This window comes from Oryzias melastigma, linkage group LG22 (genome assembly GCF_002922805.2).
Source record: "Oryzias melastigma strain HK-1 linkage group LG22, ASM292280v2, whole genome shotgun sequence".
In the NCBI taxonomy this organism is placed as follows: domain Eukaryota; kingdom Metazoa; phylum Chordata; class Actinopteri; order Beloniformes; family Adrianichthyidae; genus Oryzias; species Oryzias melastigma.
In genome coordinates this window covers 26,682,301-26,693,683 of record NC_050533.1, presented here as the reverse complement: position 1 = coordinate 26,693,683, position 11,383 = coordinate 26,682,301, and the positions used below count along the sequence as shown (strand labels likewise).

At 41.2% G+C, this 11,383-nt stretch overlaps 2 protein-coding genes across 2 annotated transcripts in view; one reads left to right on the top strand and one right to left on the bottom strand.

The window, feature by feature from the left end:
* pth2 (parathyroid hormone 2) overlaps positions 1 to 961 on the top strand; it is a 2,715-nt gene extending 1,754 nt beyond the window's left edge. Inside the window, exon 4 of the mRNA XM_024272646.2 lies at positions 567 to 961. Coding sequence (XP_024128414.1) covers positions 567 to 741 — 175 coding nt within the window. The 3' untranslated portion in view covers positions 742 to 961. The remainder of the gene's footprint in view (positions 1 to 566) is intronic.
* A 1,282-nt stretch (positions 962 to 2,243) lies between these two features.
* tedc1 (tubulin epsilon and delta complex 1) lies at positions 2,244 to 11,383 on the bottom strand. The gene is made up of 8 exons (XM_024276777.2): positions 10,934 to 11,383; positions 10,630 to 10,714; positions 8,654 to 8,856; positions 8,433 to 8,570; positions 7,032 to 7,094; positions 6,384 to 6,470; positions 3,822 to 3,965; positions 2,244 to 2,633 (listed from the first exon to the last, which is right to left on the bottom strand). Exons 1-8 carry the CDS (start codon positions 11,063 to 11,065, stop codon positions 2,307 to 2,309), a joined length of 1,179 nt encoding a protein of 392 aa, XP_024132545.1. The 5' UTR covers positions 11,066 to 11,383; the 3' UTR covers positions 2,244 to 2,306.

Below are 11,383 nucleotides of genomic sequence, written 5' to 3'. Positions count from 1 at the left end.
AGACACATACACATGCTGCAACTTCCACTCTGAGGTACTTTAAACTTGAATAAAGATAGTATATTGTAAATAGACATATTTACTTAAAAGAAGAGAGAATTATTGGCTGAGCCTTTGATGTTCTGCAGATAAAAAAAGTCTAATAATGTCTTTAGTCCACTTCCACAAATACTATATGGTACTACATTCAAATGATTTTTTTCTGATGCCTGTTCATCAGAGTAATTGTTTTGAATTTTCCAGCAGATGTGAAAATCTGAGCAGAATATATTGATTCAGATTCAAACAGATGTGAGGCAGACAGGATGAGGGGGTTCTCTATCAGCCCACAGTTGTCCTTGACAACAGAATACCTGTGAAAGCAAAGAAAGAAAACATACTGAGGTGTCCAACAATATCAAAGTTAGGAGGAGTGTGGGACCGGATCTGCTCCTAAACTGAGGGAGACGGTTACAGAAGCATCAGATGTTTAGCTTTCAGTTCTTCTGCAGGATGCTCCTCACAGTTCAGTTTACTCAGCAGCATTTTTCAGAGGAGTCTGATTGGACTTTGTTTTGTGCGTGCAGCATGGAGGGGATGTGGCCGGCGGAATGGACGTCTGAAGGCGCCCGGCTGCTGAAGAGGAACATGGTGGTGGCTGATGATGCCGCCTTCAGAGAGAAGAGCAAACTCCTCACAGCCATGGAGAGACAGAAGTGGCTCAACTCCTACATGCAAAAACTTTTGGTGGTTAATTCTTAATGACAATTTTAAAGCTATTTCTTTTTAAAACTAGTTGCTGAAGACTTCACTGGAAAAACCTTTAAAGGACTATTCAGACTGTCTGGAATCAAACCGTTTCATTCTCCTTAGAAGCTGTTTACATGAACAGACATGTTGAATGCACACTGATAAAGAGGCTTCTTGTCTTTAAGAAAACAATGTTTGCTATTCTTGTTAATAAATTATTGTGTGCAATAATGAGGTTTGTGTTTGACTGTCAAGTGACAGCTAAAAATTAATATTTCTATTGAGCAAAACTGTTTGATCCTTCTGTTTCTTTTTGTATAAGAAAAGGTTTAAATGAGACAAATTAAACATCCAAAGAAAAAGTACTTGAAACTTTTTTCAAACACACAGTGGAGTTTTGTGGCACTGATTACATGACCAAAGAACACACCCCAAACAGCAGCACGCCGCCTCAGCAAGTGATTCTCATAGACAAAGGAATCACAAAGTGAGGTGTCACATCACACACAGAAAATGCCTTTCCTCCAGCCCTCATGAAATCAGGCCAAAGCTGTCACTGTGGCATCCTGATACGGTGCTGCCATTTTTAAACCTTCAACAGTGATTAGTCCGAGTTGGTCTGTAGAGGAACTACTGTCTCCAATCATGAGTCAGCTTGTTTGAAGTCCACACCCCTACTACTGACAGCAGCTCTGGAGAAGCTGTCAATCAAATGTTTGAGGTGAGCCCACGATTGGTCAGTTTATAATTTGAATAACTTGCAATAAGGAAAAAACTGCTTTTTAAAAAAATAGGATTAGAAAGTAGATGTAAAGACGAAGGTATCAGAACAAGAATGGCTATTCTGACAAATAGAATGACTGAGTAATAACTATTTCTCCTTCTTGTAACAGCGGGTACTTCCTGCTTGGAACATGAGGGGGAATGGTTGTTTTCTCTGATCTATGGTGATTCTCCAGACCAGTTTGGGTTGCTGTCTGCAGAGACACAGGGAGCCTCAGAGATTCTCTTTAAAGGTTAACCAAACCCTAAATCAACTTTTTTTGTCTGTTGACTTCTGTAAATGGGGTCTTTAAAGTGTTGTCTGTTGGTCTTTGCCAATTTTTTGATAAATTAAAAGAAAAAACTAGATGAATTCTTGATAATATATTGAAAAAAAAACTGTGTGCTGTCCCCTACAGGTTGAACTGAGGTATTACAGTTGACTTTCCTGTAAGTTTCAGAAGTCTGACGTCATGACCTGCAGCTCCAGTAATAACAGTCCAGCCCCCAAGCCCCGCCCCTCTGACAGCATTTGCACAACTTTGCTGTGGGTGGAGTCAGCCTCCAACTTCCATGTTTGGTTACCCTTTAAAATGATCTTGGATAGAAGAGAACAACACTCAGCATCAGCCAAAACAGAGGCACACAGATGTGCCATGAGAAACATTTTGCATAAGGTACCTAAAGTTATATTTAATGTTTTGTGGAAAAATGTTCGCTTAAAAAAAAAAAAAAAAACTCAACCCAAGACATCAAGTTTCACATAAATATTTATCGTTATTCACATCAAGCAGAGAAAAAGTACAAAATGAAGTTCACAGTGGTATCATAACCAGCTCGTCCAGCCTTCCTGTCAGGTCCTGCAGCTGCATCCTGTTGGCCAGCCTCTGCCTGTGCCTGCGCTGCAGCAGCTGCTCCTCAGTGCTCTGCAGTAGCTCTGCAGCTCGGCATGCTGGGAGCTCGTGCCGACCCTCTGCTGTGCGGCTGCTCTGCTTGGCCGCTCTGTCAGTCTGCAGCTTGACCAAACAGACAGCAGGGATGACGGGCGAGGAGAGCAAAGGCTGAGAGGAAGACGAGGATGCTTCCCTCCTCTGCTGTGCCCCGCCTCCTTTCTTATGCTCCACACGGTGGTTCTGTGAATCCTAGAGGAGAAAATCACTTTAAAATGCAAAACGCAGCAACAGAAAACCTCACCCAACGCTATTAAAATAATAAATTCACTTTGAAGTTCCAGTAAATGAGATGTATATCCATCTATAAAGTTTAATGGTTTTACTCAAAAATCTGAACCACTTTGAGATCATGTTTGTATTTTTTGGTTTCATGCAACAATTTGATGCATTGGTTGTAATTTTAACATTTCACTTTGAGATAAGACAAGCAAATAATGAACGTAGGGCTGGGCGATATGACTAAAACATCTAATCTCCGATTTTTTCATTCCAAATTTGATTTTAATCGATTTTTTTCTCCATCCTTTTGTTTCTTCTTTAACAAAAGTTACAAACAACAGAATATTTTTAACAAAACTATTTTATTTTCACAACTTCTATGGAAATTTGCTTGAAGATAAAGATGAACACCAGTTCTGTAAGGTTACAAAGAGACTATTAATAAAGTTATTACAAAGTGGATTCATACCTGGGATAATTTATAAAATGTAGCCATTATAAATGTCCTATGAATTACTGCTGCTGCACCACGTTAGCATTAGCAGCTAGTATTGTAGCATGCTACCATCTGTGTGTAGCAACAGCGCTGTCTTCAAATCAACACTTTTAGTAAATGTTCTGTTGCCGTTGTAGACCAGCAGATTTATCCTTCAGTTCTGACTGGATCCGTTTGAAAATGTCCGCATGTCTCGCTGCTGCATCAGCCAAAGCTAACCGCTACAGACACAGACGATTAGCAAAAGCGGGTGGTGGGTGGGGGCTTCTTGTAGCACGTGCATTTCATTTTTTCTTGGAACAGTTTTTTTTCCTCTTTATCTGCCTCGCAGAAAGAGCTCCTCGGCTAGCTGCAGCTTTCATGTCTGCTTTGCAAGAGACGCACAAGCAGACGTTACACCAAACTACGGAAGCCCAAGAGAGCACAGAACTGGGGGAAAAAGTTTCGATTTTCCTAAATGTAAATCATCTGAAACAAAAAACTGGAATTCATTGATAATATCAATATGCCGCCCAGCCCTAAATGAACCACAAGCTGTTTTGCAATCAGAATCAGGTCAACAGACTTTGTTTAGAGGCTGGAGTTTATTTTCATTCATAAATCATTCAAATTGAATTACAGCACAGCTTTGTGTGAAAGTATACTGCATATGTGCCACACACCTGCTCCGTGGAAAACCTCAAAAGCAAATCCTCCAGTCTCTCCAAGGCCTGGTTTCCATGGCAACAAGCCGCCATGCTCCTACTGGAGGTTTGTGAAGACTGCTCGGCATGAGACTCTCTCAGATGACACATCACCACACTATCCTAGAAATGTATGTGGGCATGTGGGAAATTAGAAATGACCCAAAGGATTTAAAAAAGCAACGATGGCTTTGACGTCCATTTGCTCACATGCATGTACACGGGGTGAAAAATGATTTGATACCACTGACACATAAGCAATCAGTCTACTTAAGACTTTAGCCCTATATAATCATGAGACAGAAAACAAAAAAAAGGAAAACTTAATGTGGAAAAAGTCATAACTGGTTCCCTCTTTGTGAGCTCCTCAGGTACATGATCCTGCTTTTCTATTTCCCCATCCTGCTGCTGGTTCTCATTGGTAAAACACATCGGATTTGGGTGATGAGCGCTGGGTGGAGTTCTAAAAGACAAGTAGGAACCGGTCCAGCCTAGAGAACAGGACTAGACACATCTGGTCTAGAATCTCATTCCCCGCTTTGTTGGCTATAGGGGAAAGTTTAGATCCTGAAGCATGAATTAATTCTGGCCTTTTTCAGGCAATCAGCTGATATTAGGAAGGAGCCCATGTCTGGGTCTCCTTGTGCTGGTCCGTAAACATCTGATGAAAAATATTAGCAGAGCCAAATATGCGAATCAAACCTATGATATCCATACCAGATCAGCCGAGGCCCGAGTTAATAATGACTGCCATCACTGCTGTTCACCGACAGGCTGCTGTTGGAAATGGAGTATTGTTGAAGTAGGAGAGGGGGGAGGTGTGCTTGCAGGAAGAGAGAGAAGAGGAAAGTCACTAGTGTTGGGACTTTGAATGTTGGAACTATGACAGGAAAGGGTAGAGAGTTAGTGGACATGATGCAGAGGAGAAAGGTAGACATACTGTGTGTCCAGGAGACCAGGTGGAAAGGTAACAAGGCTAGAAGTTTAGGAGCAGGGTTCAAGTTGTTCTATCATGGTGGAGATGGGAAGAGAAATGGAGTAGGAGTTATCCTAAAGGAGGAGTTTGTTAGGAGTGTTGTGGAGGTAAAAAGAGTGTCAGATAGAGTGATGAGTCTGAAGATAGAAATGGAGGGTGTCATGTTCAATGATGTTAGTGGGTATGCCCCACAGGTAGGATGTGAGCTGGAAGAGAAGGAGAAGTTCTGGTTGGATCTTGATGAAGTGATGATGAGCATCCCTGGAAATGAGAGAGTTGTCATTGGTGCAGATTTCAATGGTCATGTTGGTGCAGGAAACCGAGGTGATGAGGAGGTGATGGGCAGGTTTGGTATCCAGGAGAGGAATGTAGAAGGACAGATGGTGGTTGATTTTGCAAAAAAGATGGAAATGGCGATAGTGAATACATTCTTTGAGAAGAGACAGGAACATAGAGTGACCTATAAGAGCGGAGGTAGAAGCACACAGATAGACTACATCTTGTGTAGACGCTGTAATCTGAAGGAGATCAGTGACTGTAAAGTAGTGGTTGGTGAGAGTGTTTCCAGACAGCACAGGATGGTGGTGTGTAGAATGACTCTGGTGGTGAAGAAGATGAAGAAAGAGAGGGCAAAGGCAGAGAAGAGGACAAACTAATTTCCCAGCCTGGGAAGAATAAAGTATTGCTATTCTAAACTGGTGGAAGCTGAAAAAAGAAGATTGTTGCATGACTTTTAAGAAACAGTTGAAACAGGCTCTGAGTGGTCAGGAGGTACTCCCAGATGACTGGATAACTACAGCTAATGTGATCAGGGAGACAGGTAGGAGTGTACTTGGTGGCGCAGTTATCAGAAGGTTAACAGTGTACTTGGTGAAGTGAGAGTTTGAATAGTCTGAAGAGTGGAAAGCACTTGATGAAATATCTGTGGAGGTATGGAAGTGTCTAGAGAGAAGGCAGTAGAGTTTCTGATTGGGCGGTTCAACAGGATCTTAGGTGGTGAGAAGATGTCTGAGGAATGAAGAGAAAAGATAAAGAAGGTGGAGGATCCGAAGTATTTAGAGTCAACAGTACAGAGTCATGGAGAGTGGAAAAGAAGTGAAGAAGAGAGTGCAGCAGGTTGGGATAGATGGACAAAAGTGTCAGGTGTCATAGAGGAGTTTCAGCCCAAATGCAAGGAAATGTGTAGAACACCTTACAGACAGTGAAGATATTGGTAGAAGCAGGGTTTTTCCTAGCTTAAAATAAGGTGGTGGTGTCTCATCGCAACCTCAGATTTGTATACCTCAATTCATTTTTCAAATAATTATTATACTTAATTCTCTATGCATGAAAAACCCTGTAGAAGGATGCCGAGTCTAGAGGTGCACCAAGGGGGTCTAGAGGAAGACCAAAGAGGAGGTTTATGGATGGAGTGATGAAGACATGGAAGTAGCTGCTGTAGAGGATGCAGAAGACAGATGGAGGAAGGTGATTGGCTGTGACCTCACTGAAGAGAAAATACGAAAGGAAAAGAAAAAGACCCGAGTGTACAATGTGCTTTGATTTTCCAAGAGTATGTTACGTACCATCCAAATCCAGAAGACTCTCTCTGCTTCTTTCCACTTCACATATAAATCTAGAAGATCACAGAGTTTCTGCAAACCAACAGAGTCCTACAACAGAGAAAGATAAAACTCTCACTTATGTAAAATTATTGTCAAGAGGTACTCAGACAAAACCCATGAAGAATAAATGTCAAATATTACTTCTGCAAGAAGCCCTTAGATGTCATCAGTTAATCCTCTTTTCTCATCCAATTAGGCCAAACAATCTCCTCAAAACAGAACTATATGAAACACTACAACTTGTGGAAATGATTTCCATCATTACAATCAATGAGCATAACAAAAAAACAGCAGAAAAAAAAGGAACAAAAATCCATTCAATGTAAAAGGAAAGTTTAGCTGAGCATTTCAATCAAATGTAAAATATTTCATCTGTGTGACATTCCTGTTCTCTATGATTCTTCTATTTAAAAATCAGAAAAAGTGACAGAAAACAAATCAGGAGCAGATTAACTCTTTAGAAATTTAGAAATTTTTAGATTTTAGAAATGACTTGGCCTTTTTAAAAAAGTAAATGCACATCTATAAAGAACATTTTTACCATTAGAAAAAAAGTTAGAAATATTGCTAAGAAAATGATTTTTTTTTTTTATCAAATCCCATGCATACCTTTTGCAGCACTTCAGGACAACTTTGGCCAGGAGAAGATGAGGAGACACTGGCAGAAAGAACCTGGAAAAACATTCAATGCTTAAAGAAGATGCTTTTATTATATATATATAAGAAATGCTGACTCAGGCTGATTTGGACCAATCACTGTCAATTGGATTCAACTTGGCGACGTCTGTATTGCTGTAAAATGTTGACTGAATCAGCAAAATTCATTTAGCTGGAACCAGAGGTAAGGCATTTTTTAGGGGTGACGTCACACTCGCCCAGTCCAGTTCCCTATATACAGTCAATGGGACAGCACAGCGAGGATGTTATCACTCTCTAAACGAGTGTGCCGTCAGACTCTGTCTGATGACCAGAACCTACAGTCAAAGGAAACTCATGAAAGTCCCACTTCAACTAAATATTTTTCCATTGTATGATTGTGCTCAGTGGTATTTTTGTTAAGATAAAAATCAAAAAGGCTGTGTCATTTTTAAGACATTTTTTCTGCAGAGCAGCAGGAGCAAGTTGGACATTTGTCTCCAAGCTGTTGGTGCAAAAGTTAGCCTCTGTTTACAGCAGGGGTCTCCAACCTTTTCTGCTTGGTGAGCTACTTTTATATACTGAAGCAGCAGGAGAGCTACTCGCGTTAGAAAACTTTTATTCACACTTCAAAGTTTCACACTTAACAATTGAAAACATTGAAGTTAGAACAAACAACATTTTGTGCTGAAAACGTTTTTAACTTTTACATATGCCTGGCACTGCATTCGGCCAGAGAGCTGGAAGCAGGAGTGGATCATTTAAATGTTCATCTGTCAGTCTGGGTCTGAACTTTGACTTGATGACATTCAGGTCAGAAAAGACAGATTCACAAAGGTATCCTGACCCAGATAATGCTGCATTTCCAGAGCATGATTTTCTGGCTGCACTAAACTCCAAAAGTGCTCAGAATGCTGCCAGGATTTTAGCTGAGCATCATTTGGAGATTTATGACTTCCATCTAAACAGGATCAACAGAGAACAGGTCAGCATCTGTCCTGACAACTCACTGATGTCCACATCCAGTTGCTTTATATGAGCCCTCCCCTTATCAACAGGATTGGCTAGAAGTTTGAAAATGCTGAATTGATTGACATGTCCAAAGACCAATAGAAATGTAGCACTGAAATGCTCCACAGTTTGCAGCAGCTTTTTTCGGTTCGGTAGAACTGCGTAAATCATAACGGTTCCTACTTGGAACAAAACTTTGGTGCCCAACAATAGTTGTCACCAAAGGACAAATCAAACTTGTTCTTCTGTGTAGCATTGAAGTGAGCTACTCAAAAGGGTTGAGACCCCTGGTTTACACCATCACTAGCCCAAGCTAACAATGGGCTTCCCTCCCTGCCCTTGTAGAAACGGGAAAGGCCTCACCTTGTAAAGTGCTCCAGTCCGCACGTTGATCAAAGACAGCAGACTCCGTCTTTGGTGTCTTAAACTCCCAAAGAGCCACTGAAGTCTTCTCAGGGACGCAGCATCAAAGTGAAGCTCGGAGCAAAGCTCAGACTTCACCTAAAACACACAAAATATGTCAAACTATTACTGACCAGAGACTACCAGAAAGGTGTTATTCATAGACCGTGCTGCATTCTCACAAAAACTGGTGTCAGCAGCATCTTGTCAAGCTGTTGAACTTGATGGACTAACAGTTTCTCAAGAGTTCCTGTCGCTAGGAGCCAGCCCAGTGCCAAGAGGAGGTCTCTACAGGAGAAGCGTCCTCCTTCTGCCTCATTCTGAAGCATCCAGTGAGCGTGGTATCCAGTCTGCCACAAACCAGCAGTTACCAGCTTTCTGCGCTCTGAGTTACACAGAAAAAAAAACACATTTCATCAGCAGGTCCTACGTTCCAACCACAGGAAAGGTTTCTTCTGATACACAGACAGGAAAGGAAAGAAAATCAAGGCCTAATGTGAATATGTAAAGCAGGAAAAAAAGATTGGAAAACAAATTGTTTTAAAAGAATGATAAGACCATCAATCAGAACTGCAATCTTAAAGATGTTTTAAATAATAAATGTTTTGGATGCATGTGAAAAAAATGAACTTGATTGAACTGTTTAAAAAAGTGAAGACAAGAAATGTCAAGAGAGTAAATAAAAATGACAAACTGTTCAAAGCAATGGAATGTGTGGAAAAGTGGCAAAAAAAAGGAAGTGGATAAATGAAAATAGTGCATAACAAAATGAGACAGAGGTAAGAAAGCTGTGGGGCTGATGAGGAGACAGGAGGAGGAGCCAAAGATGCTGATGTGGAGACAGGAGGAGGAGCCAAAGATGCTGATGTGGAGACAGGAGGAGGAGCTAAAGATGCTGATGAGGAGACAGGAGGAGGAGGCAAAGATGCTGATGCTCATGACAGGCAGCATCACAAACAAGCATATCAAAGGTTGGAGAGTTTGCTGTACAGGCTAGTAGGGCTGCCACTAACGATTATTTTAATAGTCGACTAATCAAAGTGGATGTGAAGCACACATCTTAACCATCATTGGCTTTAAACTAACTAAAAATAAAGACAATTAAGATGATTGTATATTAAACTTTTAATGAATCGTGCAGCTTCTGTCCTTCGAGTCAAAACAAGATTGGATCATTTGAGAGAGAGATAAGGAATATACTTTCCATCAAACTCATTTTGACAGGTGACCTTTGACCCCGTACCAGGGGTCTGCAACCCGCAAATTCTAAAACCCACTTGAGGCTCTTTTACCTCTCAATAGTGGCTCTCTGGCTGAAGAAAAACAAAATAATAGGTGCACCTCAAAGATAAACTATGTAATGTTTTTAGATCCCTGCTGACTAGGAGAGGTCTTGTTTCCTCTATGCTTCCTCCAGAATAAACAGATTTCAAATTCTAAGAAAAACTTTGGTAAAAAGTCTGATCCTTTCTATCCAGGGTGGCACTGGAAGGATCCAGTCTTTTATTTTGAAAGGAAATCATAAGCTTCCAGCAAACGTAAAACATGGGAGCTCACGCCGCTGCGCCATCTAGTGGCTGGTAAAAGTATTGCATGCTCACAGCTCTTTTTAACAGCCTCCATGGTGAAAACCTTTGGGAAGTGTTTTGAGGTTTAAGGGAATGTTGACGGTTTAAAAATACGACCCCCCACCAAAAAAAAAAAAAAAAAAATCGCCATTTTGTCATTTATAGTGCTGGTTCAGCTGGACCTACATTGAACAGTTTTGGGTTAAAAAAAAAGCACCATGGACTCCAAGTGTGATTCGATCCCAGGAGCGCACGATTGCAAGGTCTGTCGCTTGTACCGCTGCCCCATCTAGCGGATGTTATAAGGTGCTGCAAGTTCAAAGTCCCTTTTAACACTGACTGTCTTCACAGTGAAGACATTAAACCCGAACTGTTGGTTGATTACAGACACCATGGTCATGAGCCTCATAGATTACTTTTTCTTTTTTGTGTACGTTACTACTTATTTTATAGCTAGTTTCGAAAGCAAAAACGTCTTTCTTTTTAACCAAAGAGCCACAGTGGAGGGTTAAAAGAGCCACATGTGACTCCAGAGCTGCAGGTGCAGACCCCTGGTTTAGGATAAGCACTGGAGTGGTAAGTTTCAGCACCTGCCTTCAGCTGAACTTCGACTGTAGAGGAAACAGCTCCAGTTACTCGAAGCAGGTTTTCCACAAGCTTCCAAAACTGGTCCTCCTGAACAGAAATAAAACAAGCAGAAGTTCATTTCCTAGGAAATCTGTTTATTCTGTTGATGAACGTAACTCTAACCCCAAATCAATGCGAGTGCATGAGGATGAGTTCCACTAAAGGAAACTTTACAGAAGTCCCTCAGACTTCGGGAAGTCATGACGTCTTTCAGTTGAAATTCCCCTGAACTGAACAAATCACTAAAATAATTATGAGAGTACTTACTTCAAGTCGTCCTCCAAATTTGGCCTGTCTGAACGCCTCGGCAGTGGGAACATCGTCCAGGCCGGAAGTCGCTAAGAGTCTGCGGAGGGTTTGGATCAGCTGCTTCACTTCCACGCTAACAGCGCGCTGCATCCCGGGACGAACACAGAATAAACTGAGTACTCTCTAGTCCCCAAATTCACAGAATCTACGCGACTGTTTCCCCTCTGTTCTCTTCGCTACTCCTCTTCCTCGTTTCCCTCCTCTCCTACTTCAAAACCTTGAAGTGCATCGGTGGTAAAATCCAGCGGTACCAGCGCCACCTACCGTACCGGAGGAGGAAATGCCCGGATGTCACATGTTTCTATTTTCTTCAAATCTAAATCTAAAGGCTCTTTACAAGAAAAATACATAATTTATTATTTTAAAATGTATTTTGTATTGGGAATTTAAAAAAAAAACAATTAAATA

Bases quoted from the DNA above. Each gene is read 5' to 3' on its own strand.
- tedc1 (XM_024276777.2), bottom strand. From the start codon at position 11,065: ATGCAGCGCGCTGTTAGCGTGGAAGTGAAGCAGCTGATCCAAACCCTC. The intron at 10,715-10,933 runs GTAAGTACTCTC...ATTTCTGTTCAG, and splicing joins AATTTGGAGGACGACTTGAA to GAGGACCAGTTTTGGAAGCT. The intron at 7,095-8,432 runs GTGAGGCCTTTC...ATGTTTTTCCAG, and splicing joins GGACTGGAGCACTTTACAAG to GTTCTTTCTGCCAGTGTCTC.